The sequence below is a fragment of the Leptidea sinapis genome, chromosome 2, assembly GCF_905404315.1.
Source record: "Leptidea sinapis chromosome 2, ilLepSina1.1, whole genome shotgun sequence".
Classification (NCBI taxonomy): Eukaryota; Metazoa; Arthropoda; class Insecta; order Lepidoptera; family Pieridae; genus Leptidea; species Leptidea sinapis.
Genome location: NC_066266.1, coordinates 22,976,766 through 22,998,747, shown reverse-complemented (window position 1 = coordinate 22,998,747; position 21,982 = coordinate 22,976,766). Strand labels below are relative to the sequence as shown.

The window sequence follows — 21,982 nt, the reverse complement described above, 5'->3', positions numbered from 1 at the left end:
TTTCTTATGTGGTTATTGCAACTGTATAGTTAATAATTATCAACAATAAAATTAACTAAAAGTGTTCAAAAAAATTTGAAAAAAGTCCTAAACCACAATTAGGTGAAAAAAGCGGATGAAATGGGAAAAAATTATTATCTCCTAAACTACGCAAAATCGTAGGGCTGCTTCGGATACTCATCACCATGAGGCTTTCAAATTTTAGCTTTGGACGTTAACTTCTCAGCCACCTGTATATAGGTACATTTTATATACACAATAATTTCCACATTCGATTATATATGGACAAATAATTAATCAGATTTTTTTGCTACTGCAAAGTTATGAACTTTTAATGCTGACTCATTATCCTGTTAATCCACGCTCTTAGCATCAGTACATACTCTATTTAACTACATTCGATGTAACGAATACTAGAGAGTATTCGTCAACGACAACGACAGTCCTGTAGAATAAGCAAGTGACATTAATAAGAACGTTTTTTTGCTTCTTTTTTACAGCACGTATTAAGCTGAACTCTCTACATCATCCTTATAGCTTACCCCTATAGTTCAGTGGTTACTGGTTAGTGACCCTGCCTACTGAGCTAAAGGTCCCGGGTTCGAATCCCGGTAGGTGCAATCATTTATATGATAAATATGAATGTTTGTTTAAGTAAGTATATCGTATTAAATATATTGTTGTCTTGCAGCCATAGTACAGACTATACCTAGTTTGGGGTAAGAGTAAATTTTATTATTTTGGATGAATTCACCACTCGAATTAATCTAGCCTTTAGCCATCTAGTCATAGCCTTAATAATAAATTGCGTAAAAAATTAACACAAGAACGGGCAAACGCGCTATTTTGTTATGTATGTGGCGATAAACTTAGGCCACAACCTCTAATCGCTACGCTCATGCGCCTTGCACCAAACAACAATACCGGCCGGACGGGTAGATCAGGTGATATGAAGGCGCGGGGGGGCCGACCGCCGTCGCCGACACGGACACGCCACCAGTCAGCAGCTAGCCCGCCTTAACTTAACACGTACCGCTTGTTTGCTTGACTAGCTAATAACATTGTGTTGTATAATATCTTACTTACTTCTATTCAACTTTCTTATCTTGTATATATTCCTATTAAATCAGTTCTCGTAGTAAAAATAAATAATTCATTTCCATCCTGCCTTCCGCGTTAATTATTTGCCTTCTATATTAATTATTAAAATCAGTGCTTTCTCCAACCGAGAATATAATACGGGGTGTGTGGTATACCTAGCTTACCACTTAAAACACCGCATGTAAAATAGTATGGGACAGCCAAAAAATTATTCCTTCACGTCCAAGTATAATTTCAACCTCTTAGATTAAGGATTGGTCTCCGCTGCGCTCCAACTAGATACCGCACGAGTAGTCGCAAAGTGCGGCAACTAGTATTACGCCCCAAGTGGGCGTACTCGAGCAATGTGTGACGTTGACGTGCCACATGTTCTGTTACTACAAGAAATAAGATAGACACTGGGATCACATATCATCAGTAAGCATTTTATAATTTATTTATGTCAATGTAAAATAGCACGAAGCGTACGTTACAAAATTTGTAAGATGCCATTGAGTGTCAAGATGCCGCGCACACAAGTATCTAATAGTTGCCGTAATAAAAAGCTATTGTTATTTAATTTTGTTGTATTTAAAAATAAATCGGAATTACTCGTACTACCTAGAAACGATACATCTATATGATGTAATAGATAATATACATGCATAACTTTTCTGCGCACTGTACCTGCATTAGAGCCAGGATCGGCCCGAGTTCTAGGTTCTATTTCAACTTCTATATAACGTTAACATTCTTAAAAACGTAATATAATAACCAGTTTCCAGACAATATATTGTAGAACTACCTTCTAACTCGTTAAAAAGACAAACCCGATTCAAAAACCTCTCTTCTAAAACTACTTAAAGAGTTAACTAACTAACCTAATCGTTATATAAAAATTATAACAAAAAAAATACAAAAAACACATAGCGATTTCAAACATGCATTTATATTACTTTCAAACAATATAAATATAACATAAAAAATAATTTATTCGTCAACATAATTTAAAAAAAAAAAACAACATTTCGTCATTCAGTAGATAGTTAGAAAATATCGCTTAAGCTACAAAGAGGATGTATTCACTGTAACAGTTTTACCAGTGGGAGGCTCCTTTGCACAGGATGCCGGCTAGGTTATGGTTCAACGGCGCCTATTTCTACCGTAAAGCAGTAATGTGTAAGCATTCTTGTGTTGCGGTCTGGTGGGCGCCGGGCATATTGTTATTCAAAATCACATATTGAACGTCAAGAACTACCCATTCAAAATAGACTGCCTCAGACCTGAGAATAACGGGCGCAAGAAACTCAGCGAGCTTTTTTTTTATAAAAATGTGGATTGCAATGCAATATCGTACAATAAACATTTATAATTTAAGAGCCTGGGGGAAGGGAAGATTCATTTTCAGTCTGTGGTATCATTAAGAAAATCGTATATGCTACCTTTCCCACTTAGATAAGATTATTACTTAGATTTGATTAATACTTAGATTATATATATTGAACTAATCTTTATATTATTTGCGATACCGGCTTATTCATTCATTCAACTTTTCCCACGCAAACGTTTTTTAAGGAATTCATTTAAATTTCGTAACACATTTGTTTTGTACATTTCCTGGGATCATATTTTAGAAGCATACATCGCCCAATAAAAGACTTACTAAGTCGACTCAACCGAGTAGTAGGCATTACAAGTTTATGTTTGTTCCTCGTGTTAACATTATGATTGTCACAGTTTCTAGCAAATTCCTCAATGTGCTTTTGAACACTTCTATATCTCAATTATTAAGTAATATTTGATGGAACAACAACACTGCATTCACTTATCAACTATATTCTCTCTGGTAAAGGTGGCTTATCATTTATGTAACAATTTCTAATACTTATCTACTTAATATACTGAATTTCAAACTTGTTACTCTTTGGAACTTAATATAATTTACTTTTTAATCATCATCATCATCAGCCGGAAGATCAATCGGTCCTGCGCTGCCCTCATCTAACGTGTTCCGGCGATCATGACCAGATCGTCGGTCCATCTTGTGGTGGGACTACCAACACAGCGTCTTCCGGTACGAGGTCGCCATTCGAGGACTTTACTGCCCCAACGGCCATCTGTCCATCGAACTATATGGCCTGCCCACTGCCATTTCAGTTTCGCAATCATTTGGGCTTTGTCGGTGACTGCTTCTCCTACGGATCTCCTCATTTCTGATTCGATCTCGCAGGGAAACTTCGAGCATAGCCCTCCCTTGCTTCAGGCTATGATTTAAACAATTTTATTAATTTACACGGCGCATTATGGCCTTAGATAGTTTATACGTCTAGCCTAGCCTAGCCTCTTGTAACTAGACATGCGATAAAAATAGGCCAGGTTTATTACTTTAATGTGCGTGACAAGCTACGTCTTACACTCGAGATTTGTATGTCACTTTGTGTTAGTGTGCGTGCATTGCTCAAAATAGAGAGAAGCAATTGATGCACTAAATGTGCGTACAGACTAGTGAAACGTACATGAAATGTTACATACTACCTCTCAATGCATGTTCGCTGCAACCGTGTACGGATATTCGCGCATTCACTACGAACCACACGCGGTCGTCTGCTTCCACCATCGTTTTCGTTCGGAAAACCGACAAATCCCTGGTCGCACACAAGACGTCCAAAATATGAGAAATTATACCTTTCATGATACATTGCGGCGATATGCACAAAAAAAAATTATTGAAGTAGTCGTTACTTTGCGGAAATCTATAATTATCCAAATATTTTGGGTTTTCTTTAGTGTTAATTCCGCTAATCGCTATTGGCGACTCAACATCTCCGGAGGATGCCTCGTGTAGTGGCGAAACACGTGTCGAATTGTTTAAAGACAAATATTGACGAAACTAACACTAAAGAAAACTCCATAACATTTTAACTATCAACAATATGTATAGCTAGGGGCGTGCATTGGATTTCTAGTAAGGTTGGCACTGTGGATCTAAGTTTGGAATAAGAAAAGATTGCTTACCGGAGGTATTTAGTATCTAGCGTAAGGAAAAATGTTAATGAGTGGATGTTAAATAAGAGAAACCAAATTAAACTAATTTAACTTTAATACTAGTGCTATATTTATTTAGGTTACGTTTTTAAGAATGTTCACGTTACAATATAGAAGTTGGTTACGTAAACAATCTTAAAAACGTAATAAAATAACCAGCTTCCACACATATAATAGAACTTACTTCTAACTCGTTACAAAGAGAACCTACTTCTAACTCGGTTCAAAACTCTCTTCTAAAACTACTTAACCTCGTGAGTCCCCACTTACTAGTACTAGAACATCGTGGTGTGGTGAAGTCATTGTAGACCCACATAGTTCTTAAATCGCTACTGAACTATGACCCTTTCTTCTAGTAGGGTAAGTTGGGGGACAGTGTTACATGGGGTACACTGTTACAATGTTTCTGACATTTATTTTTACATTTAGTTTTCACAACCTCATAAGCGGCCATCTTTGAACAGTTGTAATCGCTTCAGTCTGTACCGCGTTTTAGTTTTTTTTACAAAAATCGAATTTATTTGATAAAAATTACAAAAAATCAGATCAAATTTATTATTTTGTTTCTTGATGTATTATGTAAAGGTAAGTGATTGTGATTTTCCTCTATTCCCTGTATATTTAGCTTCAAATTATCGTTAAGTAGATTTTCGTAAGCATTTCTGAAAAAACTCTATTGATATTTTTTTCGATTTGTCTCACCTGGTGCACTGTGTTACAATGATACCCAACTAACATTAATTCTTTAAGTTTTAAAAGAAAATAGTAATTAATAAACATGAAAAAGTAAACAAAAAGAATATAACACAAAGAAAAGAAATTCATTGCAAGAGAGCTGAAAAACTTCTAAAATTACTGATTTTTTTTAAAATGATATATATAAAGTCAGAAATTTACGTAAAAGTGGAAAAGTTGACAGTTATTTCTACTTTCCTCTTGAACCAGATATGGCAACGGTATCGTTGGAATATCTGATATACTACATATTAAGATTTTTCTTTCTCTTGAAAACGTTTTTACTATTTTGATGTTGTAACATTATGCCCCTTACCCTGTAACAGAGTACCCCAGATACGGGGTTCACTGTTACAATCGACTGATTTGATTTAAATGGAATTAAGTAAAGAAGTTCCTTATAAAAGTTATGTTTAAATAATTTTAAATGAAGAGAGACTATTAAAGTTTATATACATGCTAGTTAGAAGTTGATTAAATATTTTCGTGGCTACATAATCGTTTTTTTTTTGTAACAATGTGCCCTTACCTTACCCTACTAGAACACAATTTGGCGCTACGTCACGTGGTTGCTTTTGTTTAGTCTATGAATATATTTTTGCATATCGTAACACTCAAAAAGGAAGAGGGTAGCTATATATCAGTCAGTTAGTCACGAAACGTCATCGCCATACCACGTTCTCAGCGAAAAGGTAGGATAACTCAATTTATATCTTTGAAATCTCCATTCTATTTCCAATTAATCAATACTTATTTTGTTAATCAATATTCCAAGCTTGAAAAAAACTTGACCGAAAAAATGTACCTCTTTTATTGTGTAGTTCTAGTACTTTGGGCACCCATTCGGAGTGTTGATAAAGCACGTGTTTTGTGATGAGTTTGATACTGTGCTATAAAATAACACTGTAACATCATACCACTATACATATAATTACTAATCTTACTACAATAATTAAATTACTTTGATTTTTTGTCAATTCTAATGTCTTTTCAGTTTCAAATGGAGAGAAGAAAGAAAGAGAAGAGAAGTTCGAAATAGATGATGGTTCGGAAGATGAAGAAGCATTTCGTGCGTCTGCTGATGACGTTGATGACGAGGATTTTAGACCTACAAATGAGAGCAGTAGTAGTGACAATGAGCCTAGCATTGAACGCGGTGGCACTCATGCTCGAGGAAGAGCTTCCCGAGGAAGTTCTCGTGGACGTTCTCGCGGTCGCCCTTACTATGGAACTTCACATGGCAGAGCTTCTTCTTCGGGTATCAATCACAATCTAGAAAATGATGATTTAGCTACCGACAATGACGTTTCTGAAGATATTGACCCGAGAAATTGGACGGACAGAAATGTCAAAAAATAATGTTTTTAGTGGAAAATTAAATAAATACTTATTTGTTCGTTTTCTTACATACTGTGTTGTTTTTAAGACATAAATACCACATTTCAAAAATACATAGCCTAAATTTGTATGAAAATAGTAATAAAATAAAAATTCTCAATTTATATAATTATGGCCCGATGTTCTAAAACAAGAACATAATATGTTTAATATTTTTTATGTATCCAGCGTCCTTAAGTCAATATAACATCACCCTAAAAATATTATCTTTGAATCACTTCGCATAAAATAGATATAATGAAAAGGGCCTATGCGCCATATTTTGACTAGTAAAAAAGGAGGACTCCGCGCCGTGATATTAGCGAGTGAAGCAACTTTATGCTGGTATGTGTGCGGTTACGGGGAATACCAGTTCCACAATTTTTTCTCCCTTAAATAATCATATATCCACAAATACTTTTATAATATTGTTTTTACACTTTTTCACAACGCACGGCGGCATTTATAAAATATTTTATTGCGACGCAAACTGATCTGTCAGACGATGACAAATCTCATAATGGCGGCAGATCGGCTTGTATGTAAAGTAAGTGTATGCGTGTGTGGTGTATTTACACGTTTACCGGTTTGTTTTGTTGTCTCACTGTTATGTAAGGTGACACGGAGTCCTTACTTTTTTACTCGTCCGTGTTATGTCCTAGTATTATGACACTGGGTCTTAGTTCAGAAAGACTTTTATAGATTGTGGGTCACAGGAGGTTAAAGAGACGCACTAACTGTACCTAGTCGTTATAAAACAATTATAACTAAAAAAATACAAAAAACAAATAGCGATTTCAAACAATATAACTATAACATAAAAAATAAATAATTCTACAACATAATTTATAAAAAAAAACAACATTTCGCCTTAGAAAATATCGCTTAAGTTACAAAGAGGATGTATTCACTGTAACAGTTTTACTAGTGGGAGGCTCCTTTGCACAGGATGCCGGTTAGATTATGGGTACTACAACGGCGCCTATTTCTGCCGTGAAGCAGCAATGTGTAAGCATTCTTGTGTTGCGGTCTGGCGGGTGGGCCTCACAGGCCAGAACTCGTAAGCACAGAGAGTTACCACATGGAGAAGCCCATGAGGAAACCACTACTGAGGCAGACAATATACTTGATGGACTGATGATATCAAGAAGACCCGAGGGTCTACAATGGATCCAAATAGCTCAGGATAGTGAAAGACGGCAAGCCTTTGAGGCTTTTTTATGACGCCCTGCCCATTACAATACAATGCTGCGGATTGTTGAAAAACCAAAAACATCTGAGCAGCACTACAATTGCGCTCGTCACCTTGAGACATAAGATGTTGAGTCTCATTTGCCCAGTAATTTCACTAGCTACACACAATAATGTTAACACTTTACTGCTTCACGTCAAAGGAGTCGTTATGGTACCCTCCCTGAGACCTGAGAAGGTTGCATATGAATACAAAAAATAATAACATGTTTGTAAACACAAACTAAATAAGTATAATTTTGATTATAATAAGTGTATAAAAATAAGATGAAATCTATATCTAGTTTATATAAATGTAAACAAACAAGCCTATATAAATAAATAGTTATTAGCGACGTTTGTGTAATAAGGGGTATTAAAACACGAATGTGGGTTTACAATAGTATCACATGAGTGTTTTAATACCTAATTATCAAGTGCATACAAGACTTTATCAACACCCATAACATGAATCCTCTATAAAAGATTCTGAAACAGCTTACTGCAAACTTTAAAAAAGCCAGTCCTAGTAACCATTACATCATCCAAACGAGTGTTGTAATGAAAACGGATGATGTAATATTGTACTGAATTTCATTACAACACTCGTTTGGATGATGTAATTGTGATTAGGACATTGGGTGTTTTAATATTGGCAATAAGCAAACTGTTTTAGAATCTTTAATAGAGGATTTAAAGCATGGGTGTAGATAAATAAAATTATTACACTCAGCTTATACTAACAATATACTTACTTAGAGTCAAACGAAGCGTACAAAAGAGAAAATCACCTCTAACGGAGATACAGCAAGATAAAAAAGGGAAGCCAATCTATTGTGACTATAACCTATTTTGCTTAATATTTTTAATATTAAACTAACACTAGCACACACATTGAGATATCAAAAGTATCGGGCTGTCAAATTGTATATATGTATATTCGATGGGCAGGCACAAAAACACATCCTGTCAAAAATTCAGCATTTTTGCTTGTTATATGAGTTACTGCTAGCAGAGGACAGCAACACTCTGTAACAGTGTAGGGACCCTTAAAACTGCTTAAAGTTAGTACCATAGATATGTTATACGTCTGGATAAAGCTTTGACAGCTGCAGGCCATTATTTTAAAATTCAAACATACTGTTACCGAATAGAGGCTAGTGTATTTGTTAAGAAAAATTTCAATTTATTCACTCGGCCGGGCGACTGTGTTATAATTTTTTGTGATTATTTTTACTACATTATCTCTTAATATTTCATTAATTATTGTAATTGTATATTATAGGGTCTATTGGGTATAGCTTTATGTTGGTCAAATTAAATGTAGCAGTAATTATTGATAGTGATAGGTGTTTTTTATGAAAATAAGGAGCAGGACGATCAGCTGATGGTAATTGATATGCCCTACTTATTACAATGCAGTGCCGCTCAGGATTCTTGAAAAATCAAAAAGTTCTGAGCGGCACTACAATTGCGCTCGTCACCTTGAGACATAAGATGTTAAGTCTCATTTGCCCAGTAATTTCACTAGCAACGGCGCCCTTCAGACCGAAACACAATAATGTTTACACATGACTGCTTCACGGCAGAAATAGGCTCCGGTATAAAAATAGGTTATAATATTATAATACGAAACCGCAAAAATATTTGCATGTTTGTCAAGACAAGACATGTGCCTACTCTTAAATTTGTAACAACTTTACTTGTGAATGTTTCTGGCAAGTAAAGAACTTTGACTTTGAGAGTCTCTCGCTACTAGACAACCGATGGCCAGGTTTATTAGTTTAGTGTGCGTGACAAGCTACGTCTTACGCTCGCGATTTGTATGACACTTTGTGTTAGTGTTCGTGAATTGCTCAAAATAGAGTTTAGTTCTGAGCTCGAATTTTTTCGACGTTTTCACAGCTGTCATAGATTATCTCGACGTATAAAATAATCTAAGATTTATAGCTTATTATATAATAATTATGTTATTAACGTCAATTGGACGTAGCTCCTGAAAAACGTTCCAATCACAAACATCGCATTTTTAAGGAATTCGTGCTTAAAGTTTAATAAACATTAGTGTATTCCATACATGTGGGTTGGGCTAAGTCAGTGATGTCATTTAAAGAGTGACAGTGGGCCTGCCACTTTTCTCAGCTCATTAATATGAATCACGTGACCAGTTTTGAGTTCTTAACTCAATATCGACTTGATTGTGGTTTGGAACGCTTTTCTGGGATTACAGAAAGATTACAAATGCATAATGCAAATTTGAACGTACGGTAATAATAACAGATACAGTGTGGAATTACAATGGTGATATTGAATGAACATAAGGCTATTTTAACCGTAATCATTAAAATAATTCACCTAAATAAATCAATTTTCCATAACATCATTTCCGAACGTCCTGTAAGCAATCTAGTAGCCGCGCGCTACCGTAGGCACTGCCGCCTACTTGTCCCACGCCGGGCTCTTTTCGTTAATGTTGCTTTTGGGCTTTTGTTCAGCCGCATTGGGCACTCCTTGGGGACAATCTTATGGGTTTGCGTCACCGACATGCTCATGTCTGGCGCACCCGATAAATAAATAATTAATAAAAAAATATAAGTTAGACACTTTTTGGATGGGTGAACTCTCGTGAGTGTACGTCACAGAAATACTTATAGCAGTGTATCTGAAGCTATACAGCTGACGTATTGTGCAACATTAATACTTTGTATATCTTATAAGTGAAAATTTCAATGTGTATATATTGTGCATTGTCGAAATAGAGAATACGTTTTTAAAATAAATTGAAAATAATAATTTAATTGTTTTTAAATAATATGAATGTTCACTTCTATCGGCAGTCTCTCCTACTACCATTTTTTTTATTTGAAAATTTCAATTATATACCTTATTCTACAGTTATTAAGTTCTGTCCGTGTGTTCATTTAATATCACCATAATTTTGCGGAATTCCATAATTATTCAAATGTTATAAATAAAATATATATAAAGTGTTAGTTTGACTGTTATTACAGACATTGCAGTAAGCTTTGAATGAAGTATGTCATATTTTTTCGTAATAACTAGTATAACGCTCACAGCGGAATTAAACTTAATTTATAAATATAACTTAACACTAAACACTAAGACTACTACACACGATTTTTCTACCCATTGATGACATGTTTTGAAAATCGCGCGCCTTCTTTAAATATCACCTAAGAATTTCCAAATGTTTTTTTTTAATTTAGCGATTGCTTTAGATTGATTAAAAAAATTTGTATCCACTTCATAAACTTTTCCAAAATTATATTGCCACAAAAAATGCCGCCATAAACTTGCATATCATGGTAAGACCATCTGAATATGCGGCATTTCTCCAAATGCAACTCTATATAACAACACTGTGAAATGAGCTTCGATACGCGGTGTTGACCATACGACATGAACACCTCCAAAAAAGGGGCGCACACTTTCCCTTTCTGGATTCCAGAGTAATCACAGGCCAGTAAAAACGCTACCGTGGTTACTCTGGAGTCCCAGGAGCTCCTTCGTCCTCTTTCTCCATAAAAAAATAGTATCCATATTTAATGTCTCAGACATTAACATCCCCCCCAGTCTTCAAAAAAAGCCATGCTCAATTCATAGACGTGCCCATTGATAGACATACATTGGGGTTTGCTGCCGGTGACGACAAATAAAATCTTAATCTACAGTGGATTTCGGTTATAGCAACTATGAGGCGAAAACTACATTCCGTCGATATAGTTAGGAGAAAGAACGTAAGAAGTAATGAAATTATAAACATTTCCTGCCAGCAAATTAGCCGCGCTTTGTGCTTATTTGACTACCAACATTATAGGATTTTCTTATGAAAAAAATACAGGTTGCATTGAATTGGGAATATGAGTATTTTTTATTAGTTAATTAATATGAAATAAACAATAAATTAACACGGAAAATGTAACTCAGATTTTAAATATCTTACAAAATTGCCAAAAAGCACCGGTTATTTCACCACCTACTATTTAGCCGCACTTCGTGCACGCGAATAGTGACTAAGTTAAATTCCTATAAAACTATGGTTTCTTAAATTATACTTAAACTTTACCTCTATTAATATTAAGTGTATACAAAAAATAAGAAAGCTTAATGAAGCTATATATTGATGTTTGAGTGTTTATTGATAGCTTCTGTATTTGTGAATAGACTCTGTCTGTCTGCATTTAAATAACCAATCTATTAGATCTATTGGTGATTTCTTATTCAATAATTCATCCACGGGATGGCATATATGTATATCTAGATTGGTATTTGAACAAATAAGACATTATTATATAATTACATAATATAATAATAATAATATTGACACACCTTTACACAAGTTATCTTGCCCCAATTTAAGTTGTTATGGGTTACAAGACAACAATATATTGAATACAATATACTTACTTAAATACATACACTTAAACATACATAAATCCATATAAATATACATGACTCGGAAACAAACATCAATATTCACCATATAAATGATTGCATCTACCGGGATTCGAACCCGGGACCTCTAGCTTAGAAGGTGGGATAACTAACCTAACCTCTACCTACGATCGCTAACCACTCGACTAATATATAATTAATTGATCTCTGAATATCAATTTCAAATAAGAGATTAGATATGGCAGCAGTAGTACATTATTTCATATATTTTTGTCCGAATGTATACTTTTATGTACAAAAAGTCGTTACAATAATTACAATAGACAACATTATATCATATGAAATCCACTGTACATTAAAATTCAACTGGCACTTCTTGTATTACAATTTTATTTGTGCTCTGCAGTGGGTTCACACATATTTTGGGATTTGGCACCCCACGCCCACCGTTTACTACAATACTTAAGTTATCATACTCGGTTAGTTCAACAAGTGGCGGTGGTATCTCAATGTCCAATGAGTTATAGTAATCATCCCCTTCATTGTCATCAACTAAATGCTGCGGTACTTCATATAAGTTATCAAAAAAGATTTCAGGTCTTGCATCATCAAATGGCATCTCCGGTATGTTACTTCTAAGGCAGCGATGATTAACCAGTAGAGATTCATAAGCAAAATACTCTTCACACATGCCACATCGGTAAGTCTCTTTATGCACTTGGGCAATGTGACGGTTCATGCAATACTTTGAAGAAAAGTAGTTATAGCAAATCTGAAATTTGAGTGAAAATGAATAGTTAATGTTTTACTGACTTAAATTTACACTTTGTATAACAGTAATAGCCAGATACCAACATAAATAAATAATAGCATATCTATCCGATTAAACACCCTTTTGGGTCTTAAGGAACGAACTTACTATTTGAATTTAATACACATATACTAAGACAGATATATAATATCGGATATAAATAAAGAGGCTAAAATGGAGATGAATAGGTAAATCTACAAGAGAAGGGAATAACAAGATAATGAACTAGTATAAAAAACACGGAATTATCTCCCCATTCCCTTAAAAACTTTTCCTTTTTACAATCTGCCATCAGTCCCCAAACTATAAGCTTATATGTATATGTGTGGGATATCTAGAATTTTGTGGAAAGAGTGGTCCACTGACTTTCCTTCCCTTTACTTCAAGTCCAATTCGACTATGATGTTTTGCTTGAGTCTCTTCTGATAGTTTATAGTGAGTAACTCCACTCCCAATGGGTTTGGATGAATTGCTAGGCATTCTATCTAATTTGATGAGTATTCTTTGATTTCTTCCTATACTGTTTTAAATTAAGTTCTAACTACTAATAGTCGACACTCTTTCACACAAATTTATTCGACAAACTAGACATATCCTGTGTAGAGTGCATGCAGATACATATAATTTTTGCATAATACACACAGCAACATGCATGATATTACAAATTTACCATTTATATTAATTAATTTCTAAGTCTTTATTCACTCAAAGTGCATAGGTATGTAAACTTATTTGTTATTGATGGCGCTTGCTGGCTGTAAAAAAAAATTCGATTTAGTTTTGTTTTTTTACATAAAATTAAATGAAAGCGAATTTAAGTGCGTTTTTATAGCTATGTTTAGCCTTGATTTTGTAATTTTACCAACCATTTAAACAAAGTTAGCGACAAAATTGAATTGTTGGATATTCTTTACGTCATGGAGCGACGTCATGTGACGGCAAATGAAATGCAAAGAGCTGTAGGGATGTTGCAAGCGGGAAGTAATCAATCTCAGATATCTCAGCATATTGGCATTCATAGAAGTGTTATTTGTCGTCTTTGGCAGAGCGCTGCCAAATTCCCTTGTATTATTGTAGCGACAATAATACAAGGGAACCCGCTGAACAGCATTCAGGCGGTAAAAGGAGTACAACCACTCGGCAAGAGCGGTACATACAAGTGACTGCAAGACGCCAGCCGATGTTCACCGCTCGAGGGATAAGTTTGAGGCTACAAAATTGTAATGTTGATGAAAGTCACTAAACTGCGAAATCGATTGCATGAGTACGGCCTACGAGCTCGACGCCCAATTAGATGCCCACCGATACGTCATGGGATTCGAACAATGGGATAAAATTATGTTTTTCGATGAGTCGCGATTCGGGTTTAGGCCTGATACAAGAATATCTACCTTATGCGAGTGTACCGTCGGCCCGGAAATACTGAATGGCTCAGGTGGATTCAGGAAGTTCATCCATCCAGCGGCTCAACAGTTATGGTATGGGCGGTGTAATGCTCGTTTGCTCACGAGTGAAACAACTAATCTTTACTATGTAGCACTACACCCGGACACGTCCACACGCAACCAATAGCCGATTAGAACTGGCCTTCCGCTGTACTGTGCATTCATTATATAACACTCAACGTCACACGGTTAATGTCACTGTCGATGTCGTGACATTGACAATGATAGTTAACACATACTCTGTTAAGACTAGATGTCAGTACACTACATCCCTTCCTTTTTATAAAAATAGAGTACCGTCGTGTTGGCTTTGGTTGACACACGTGTGGTGTTTTTCGGAGTGTTTTTTTTGTTGAAAAGTGGCCGGTTTTTGTGTTTTACCTATTGTTTATTGGTGGTGGTGTAATTTAGTGTGTTGGGAATGGAGGTGGAACCCCCTCCGGTTCCACCAGACCCCGATGGGTCTAGAAATACGTCTCGACAGGCTGCCCCCTCTCGGAAGCGCCATGTCGAATCCGAAGAGCCCGCTACAGAAAGCGGGAAAAAATCAGGTTTAACGGACGCTTGGGGGGGATCCCCAAGCGTCCGTACAAACTATTTGTTCGCTGCAGGCCCTAAAGCTTACAGTGGGGATGACAAAGGTCCGTTTATAGTTCACGTTTCCAGGGAGGTCTCGGACCCATGTGCAGGGACATCTGTCCGTGCATTGAAGTTTGGACTGTTCCTACACCAAAATAAATTCACGCACATTGTTAAGGACGGTGTTAAAAGTGTTGGCCGCAACAGAGTAAATGTCGAATTTTCAAACGCTCAAGCAGCTAATGACTTTCTAAGTAACCAAATTTTGACTTTGACAAAATATAAAGCAGTAATTCCGACTTTTTATATAACTCGGATGGGCCTAGTCCGAGGTGTCCCTGTAGACTGGTCTATGAAGGACTTTGTCGAATCCCTAGAACTACCGATTGGCTGTGGCGAGGTTTTGAAAGCCCGCCGCTTAAACCGCAAGAACATCATTGAAGGTATTGTCGAGTGGGTGCCCACTCAATCGGATGTTTTGACTTTTACAAGCCAGCTTCCTTCCAAATTTTTTCATTTTATACGTCCCTTCCCGTAGAAATCTATAAATTCCCGACTATTCAGTGCCTGAATTTCTGTCGTTTTGGCCACGTTAAAGCACAGTGTAGGTCTAAGCCCAGGTGTTACATATGTGCCTAGCTCCAGTCTACTCCCTCAAACTCTTATATAATGCTTTAGTCCGTAGCTATATTGATTACTGTTCGTTTGTTTTAGACCCCTTAAAAAAACAGTGTCTGAGAAGCTAAATAAAATTCAATATCGTTGCCTCAGAATTATTCTGGGTGCAATGAAGTCTTCCCCCACTAACGCTCTACAAGTCGAATGTGTTGATCCTCCTTTACATCTCCGACGGCAATACCTATGTGTCCGGTTTGTCAGCAAAATGTTACAGCTTTTCTCCCACCCATTGTGGACCAAATTGGACCAGCTATCTCAAGTCTTTAGCCCACGCAATACCTCTTCTTATCTATTGGATAGTTTCCGTAAGTTTACCAATCTCCCTCATCCCTTGTTATCTTTATCGATGAGTCCTCTATTCTCCACATCATATAAAGCCCTGGTTTTCTATCCTTCCGTCGTTACTGATATTGGTTTGTTCAAAGGAGCCCCCGATACTAATTCGAAATTTCAATGCTTAGTTCATCAGAATTGGTCGAATCACTTTCTTATCTACACTGATGCTTCAAAGATGTCTCAGCAAAGTTGTGTTGGCGCAGCCTGCTGGGTCCCCAGCTTTAAAGTCATTTTACAATTCAAATGTCCTCCTGAGTCTTCGGTGTTTACAGGAGAAGCCGTTGCCTTATTAGAAGCAATCCTGTTTACCCGCTCCCATAACCTGAATCAAACTGTTATTTTTACTGACTCCCTTAGTTGTTTATCATCCATCAAGGAAAACCCATACCGGAGTAAGTCAAGACATCCAATTATTCTTCAGATTAGGGAGGCTCTATTTTCCTGTCATCAAAATTGAATAAATTTAACACTTGTCTGGATTCCAGGTCATTCTGGCATTGCAGGCAATGAAATAGCAGACTCTTGTGCTAAATCTGCTATACAAAATTCTTATGAACATTATAAAAATAGTTCCCAAGATCTGAGTGCACTTTCTAAAACTTATCTCGACAAGTCCTGAAATACATACTGGAATGAATCAAAATTGGTTAAAGGTAAATTCTATGCCTCAGTCCAACCAGATATACCAAGGCGTCCATGGTTTTTTTCTCACAGATATGCAGACAGATGGGTTACCTCCACAATATGTGCCTACGTCTTGGTCATTCCAGCACACCTGTCCACCTGCACAAGATCAGAGTTAGAGATCACTCCTTGTGTGAATGTGGCTTGGACGACGGTACTGTATCTCATATAGTATTTTCTTGTCCTAAACTTCTTCATCCCCTTTAAGACGTTCTTCCACCGAAATTTCCCCGTCCAGTAAACGTTGAATGTTTGTTAACGTCTGTGTTTAGTCCTTATTGTAATTTTTTATGTGAAATATAATAACATTAAGCTGTAAATATGTAATGTAGAGTGTATTTTGTATAATATTGTGTTGTTTCAGGCTAGAAACTAACCATATAAAATAACACTATACTCAAAAAAACCTGCCACTTATAAATTATCCAAATTAAATTCATACAAAATTTCCATATCGTGTCTCTTCAATTCCACTCGACATTGGCGACTTTCGGATTTAAATAAAATTTGCAAAAGGTAGGTACACATCTCACCAACTGCGCCACCTATACAGGCTGAAAGCCCAAGGACGTTTGCCAATGGTATACCATCGTCTCGTCGTGTAGCCTCGCTGTCACGAGAGTGCTGAGGGCGACTTCAAGTGACGTCACACGCCACTCTCGCTACGTACTGCAGTGCATTCGTTCCAATATTACCTATAAAAGATTTCTTGTAATTGCTGTCCTCGGTGATGCAATAAATCTGTCGCCTCAAGTATATATATTAAGGCCCCGTTTGCATCTCTCCTATCTAATTAATATAACTCGCAATTTAATGCACAAACACTTTTCGCAATTTAATGCTCAAACTCATTTCGCAATTTATTGCACAAACTCTTTACGAAATTTAATGCACAAACACTTTTCGCAATTTAATGCACAAACACTTTTCGCATTTTAATGCACAAACACTTTTCGCAATTTTATGCACAAAACTCTACGTAATTTTAATGCACACACTCTTTTCGCAATTTAATGCACAAACATTTTTGGCAATTTAATACTCAATTACTTTTAAGCAATTTAATGCTAAAGTGCTTATTTGCTAAAATGCAATCACTGAAATACCGTAATCTAATGCTCTTGTCTTTTATAGCAGTTCCATAATAAATTATTTTAGTTACTAATATATTATTATGTCACAAGCATAGGAAAGTGATTATGAAATATAATAAAATCTTTATTTCATTAAATTTCATTCAACAATTTTTTATTTATTTATCGAAATACATTACATTATAAGCATTCTGATAATTATTTTAACTGTTATCACTTAAGTGTTGGTATGTAGATTCTAGATATTTATGAACCCTCATAGTCACGAGTACTCCGTACTACACACATGAAAATAATGTAATAGGATTAACTGCGACAGAAATCAACATATTAACGAGTTAATTATGATATTGTAATACATATCCATATTTCTAGACTATAATGAAGAACTATTTGCATAATACGAGTTGAACAATAGTAGAAGTTATCAAAACTTTATCCATATAATTATGTTACTACTTTAAACTTGCAGGTAGAGTATATTTGTCCTAACATTATTCCTACATTATTAAAGCAAAAGAGCTTTAGTTAAAATAAGGAATAATTTACAGTTTATCCTCGTCGCTATTTGTAATGTTCCTTGTTTGCTCATGAGTGAAACAACTAATCTTTACAATGTAGCACTACACTCGGACACGTCCACACGCAACCAATAGCCAATTAGAACTGGCCCTTCGCTGTACTGTGCATTCCTTATATAACACTCAATGTCACATGGTTAATGTCACACGGTTAATGTCACACGGTTAATGTCACACGGTTAATGTCACACGGTTAATGTCACACGGTTAATGTCACACGGTTAATGTCACACGGTTAATATCACACGGTTAATGTCACTGTCGATGTCGTGACAGTGACCATGATAGTTAACACATACTCTATTAAGACTAGATGTCAGTACACTACAGGCGGGTATTATGAAGAACAGGCGAACTGAGCTCGTTTTTGTAAATGGAAACAGGAAGGCTGAAAATTACATTGAAGATATTCTCAGACCTTATGTCCATCTATTTGCACAAACCTATGGCTCCGATTTTACGTTAATTCATTACAATGCGCGTTCATATACAGCTCGGCGAACCAGTCAATACTTGGCAACAGAGAATATCCGGGTATTGCCCTGGCCTGCACAATCGCTAGACCTCACTTTATACTTTGTATACAATTATTCTATTCTTTCACAATAAATTCATTTTCTTTAGAAATTTCATTTTGTTAAAAAATGTTTAGTTGCTTATGTAGCTTAGTTTATGTAGTATATTCTAATATTGTTAATTTCTGTTATTTAAAGAACTTATAACGACAACAGCTGTTATTTTTATATCACAGGACCCTAAAAATATTATTTTAAAAATAAAATACAATGTTATAATGTGAAAAACCATCCTAAAATTTAAATTAGTACATGTTGCTCAGACGTTTTTGACGTGTGTAAATTTATAAAAGGTACTCATTCTAATATCAAATTCCAAAATAATAAAAAATGATAATGCAAAATTGAACTAATCTCTTTTTTTTGCCTGCATTGTAATAATACAAAGACAAGCTTTTGCATGGTGTTTCCAAGACACCTTCTAAGGGGGCATGTTACCAAGACATTTTTGCAAATAGAGACCACATTTCGGCAGATATATCTATATATTATATAAAAATGAATTGCTGTTCGTTAGTCGTTCAGAAATCATATTGAAAGTATAGTTTAAAATGAATAACTTTATGTATAATTAACTAATAAATTAGAATCTTTGTATCTGTCTAACTTTCTCAGGTGGTAAAAAAACAAAATCAATTTTAGCTACCTATCGTTGGTAGATTAACTACAGTTGTTAACTATGATGGCAATACAACATTTGATGCGTTAGCTAGTTTATAATAAATATCTAAGCCTAATCAAATAATGGAAAAATCAAAAAAACACCATAATACAAACTTACCTTACATTGATAATTGGACAAAATTGTCTTTTTTCTCCCTGCCTTGTCAGTAGGCTCTTTTACATTATTCTCACTAATACTGACACTGCTTGTAGGGTTTGCTTCCACATTTGATTTAACATCCATTTCTTTTTCTGGTAACTGAAGTTTCTCCAGCGAAAGCTTGGGTTGTAGAAATTCAGGAATTTTTTCATTTATATTATATGTTTTTTTAAGTTTATTCTGTTTTGCTTGTTTTTTTGTTCCTACTTGAGAATTAGCACTTGAAGACAGAGAATGAGTCAATTTATGCTGCGATAAATCAGTTTCCCCATTGAATTTCTTGGGGCATTTATCACAAAAATAATAATCTTCATATCCTGTCATGGCTTTGTTCGACAAGTCTGGAAGTGTCGATACATGAATTTCGATAGCTACTTTTTTTCTTGCGTATGTTCCACAGAAATTACAATTATATTGTATCCCGGAGCCCAGATTAACCATATCATATGATCTTTTGGGATGTGTCTTTGAATGCAGGAATTTCAAATGATGGGCTAGAGCACATTTGGAATCAAATTCGTCCTTACATACATCACATATGAAAACTGTGCCCAAATGAATGTACATATGGTCTTTTAAATCCATAAAGCGAAAATATGTCTCATGACATGATTTGCAAGGATATTTTTTGATGATGTTACATACATTTTGTCTATGCTCAGCAAGTCGCCTTCGATTTGGCAATAATTGACGACATATGTCGCAATGCAGTTTAATATGAACTTTAAAGAACATACGATCAACAAATTTTTTTGAACAATAATTGCAAATGTAGCATTTTCGTTTCTTATGTCTTTGTTTCATGTGCAACTTCAACATATTGTAACTTTCGAAAAACTTAGGGCATTTTCGGCAACTATGATATTCTCTCAATTCATGGACAATTACTTTGTCCGAAAATGATACCCTCTTTTTTCGATGAGGCTTGTAAACTACCAAATGTTTATTTTTCTCGTGATTACGCAGTCTTTTCTCACTGGTATATGACTTCTCACATATTTTACATTTTAAATTCATCTTCCTCACATCTCCGTTGGCAATCCTCTTTTTATTTAGCCGAGAGTTTTTAGAGGACGTACGTTTGAGCTGATCCAAGTCATCGCGTAAAAGTTTAACAGAACACTTCTTCAAGTTAGATGATATTTTGTTACTGGACGTATTAACGCTGACATTCGAATTGTTTAGATAAGTTGTAATATCTAAGCGTTCTACGAGAACCCTCAGAGACTTTTGAAATCCACTTACCAATGATACATTTTCTTCATTGGAAACGTTGCCGCCAGGAACTTGTCGTACCACATTATCTCTATATGAGCTCTCTGGATATCGATTGCACTGTTCAGACATGAGGAATAAAATATTAAATAATTATACTTAACAAAAAACACACATTGATCCGAAACAATATGCTACGTAATTAAATAGCATTCTAGGCAAATTGTAAGTTATCATAGAATTCTATGAGAATTCGACATTAATTCATAATCACAGTAAACTTTTTATAGCGTCCTTTAGAATGTCATAAATGTCAATGGATCTCACACTGGTAACGCATTTCTTTTCTCTTTGTACCTATAGCTTGGTGAGGCTCGGTGTAATCAGTGAACGCATATAAAACATACGATCGAGGCGAGTGAGTACGATCGGATACTGGTCGGACGAGATTTTAAAACCAATGACGTTCTATACATATTATGGACATATGCTTAAAGACTAAGCACCGCCGAGCCACTTGCGGCTTTTGCAAGTGGTTCAGAATAGATTCACGTGCACGGCCACCGGAGCGCCGTGGTTCGTTCGTAACGTAGATCTCCATCGCGATATCGCAACGCTACTTTGATACGGCGGCCGAGCACCCTAATATCTTGGTGAGGGAGGCATGTGATTACACCCCACTAGACCACAGTCTGAACAAGCTAGACTTACTAGTCGACCCGGACGACTATATTACAATCGCGAACGCGACACCTACACCATCACTGACAGCGACACCAAACCAACCATACCGCCCTCGTAGACGTAGGCGCGGCCATGCACTACAAACCGCTGCCACTCGTCACTTAGACGATTTCCAGCGGCCGCAACCTGATATAATACAATTCACACACTTTGTTAGAAGCCCGACGAGATAGTCCTCGTCCACTCACACTCACATCACAAATCACACACCTACAATAACACTACACACAAATAGTCGAACACTTACATACATCCACACATCTTTACAAACACACATACATACCGCACTCGCCGACGTGTGCGAAGACTCTTCAAACCTAGAATCCATTGGACTAACAGATATATTAGATCGTTAGTGGTCTTGTCTCCATCCAGCCTAGTGAGCAGGCGGTCCGAGGTTCGAGCTTCCTTCCGAGACGCCCCGCGCCTGTGATTTTCGGCCTCCAAGGCCCCCGCCCGGCTTTGCTGTAAAAGCCTTTAGGGCTATCAGCACAGAGGAGTTTTTTAGTCGGTAGGGGGTGTTTACACACGAGC

General features: G+C 36.0%; 1 protein-coding gene across 1 annotated transcript; it reads right to left on the bottom strand.

The window, feature by feature from the left end:
- Positions 1-4,162: 4,162 nt before the first annotated feature.
- LOC126975325 (zinc finger protein 26-like) lies at positions 4,163-20,984 on the bottom strand. Its single transcript, XM_050823169.1, has 2 exons — positions 19,448-20,984; positions 4,163-12,655 (listed from the first exon to the last, which is right to left on the bottom strand). Exons 1-2 carry the CDS (start codon positions 20,834-20,836, stop codon positions 12,239-12,241), a joined length of 1,806 nt encoding a protein of 601 aa, XP_050679126.1. The 5' UTR covers positions 20,837-20,984; the 3' UTR covers positions 4,163-12,238.
- Positions 20,985-21,982: the final 998 nt, after the last annotated feature.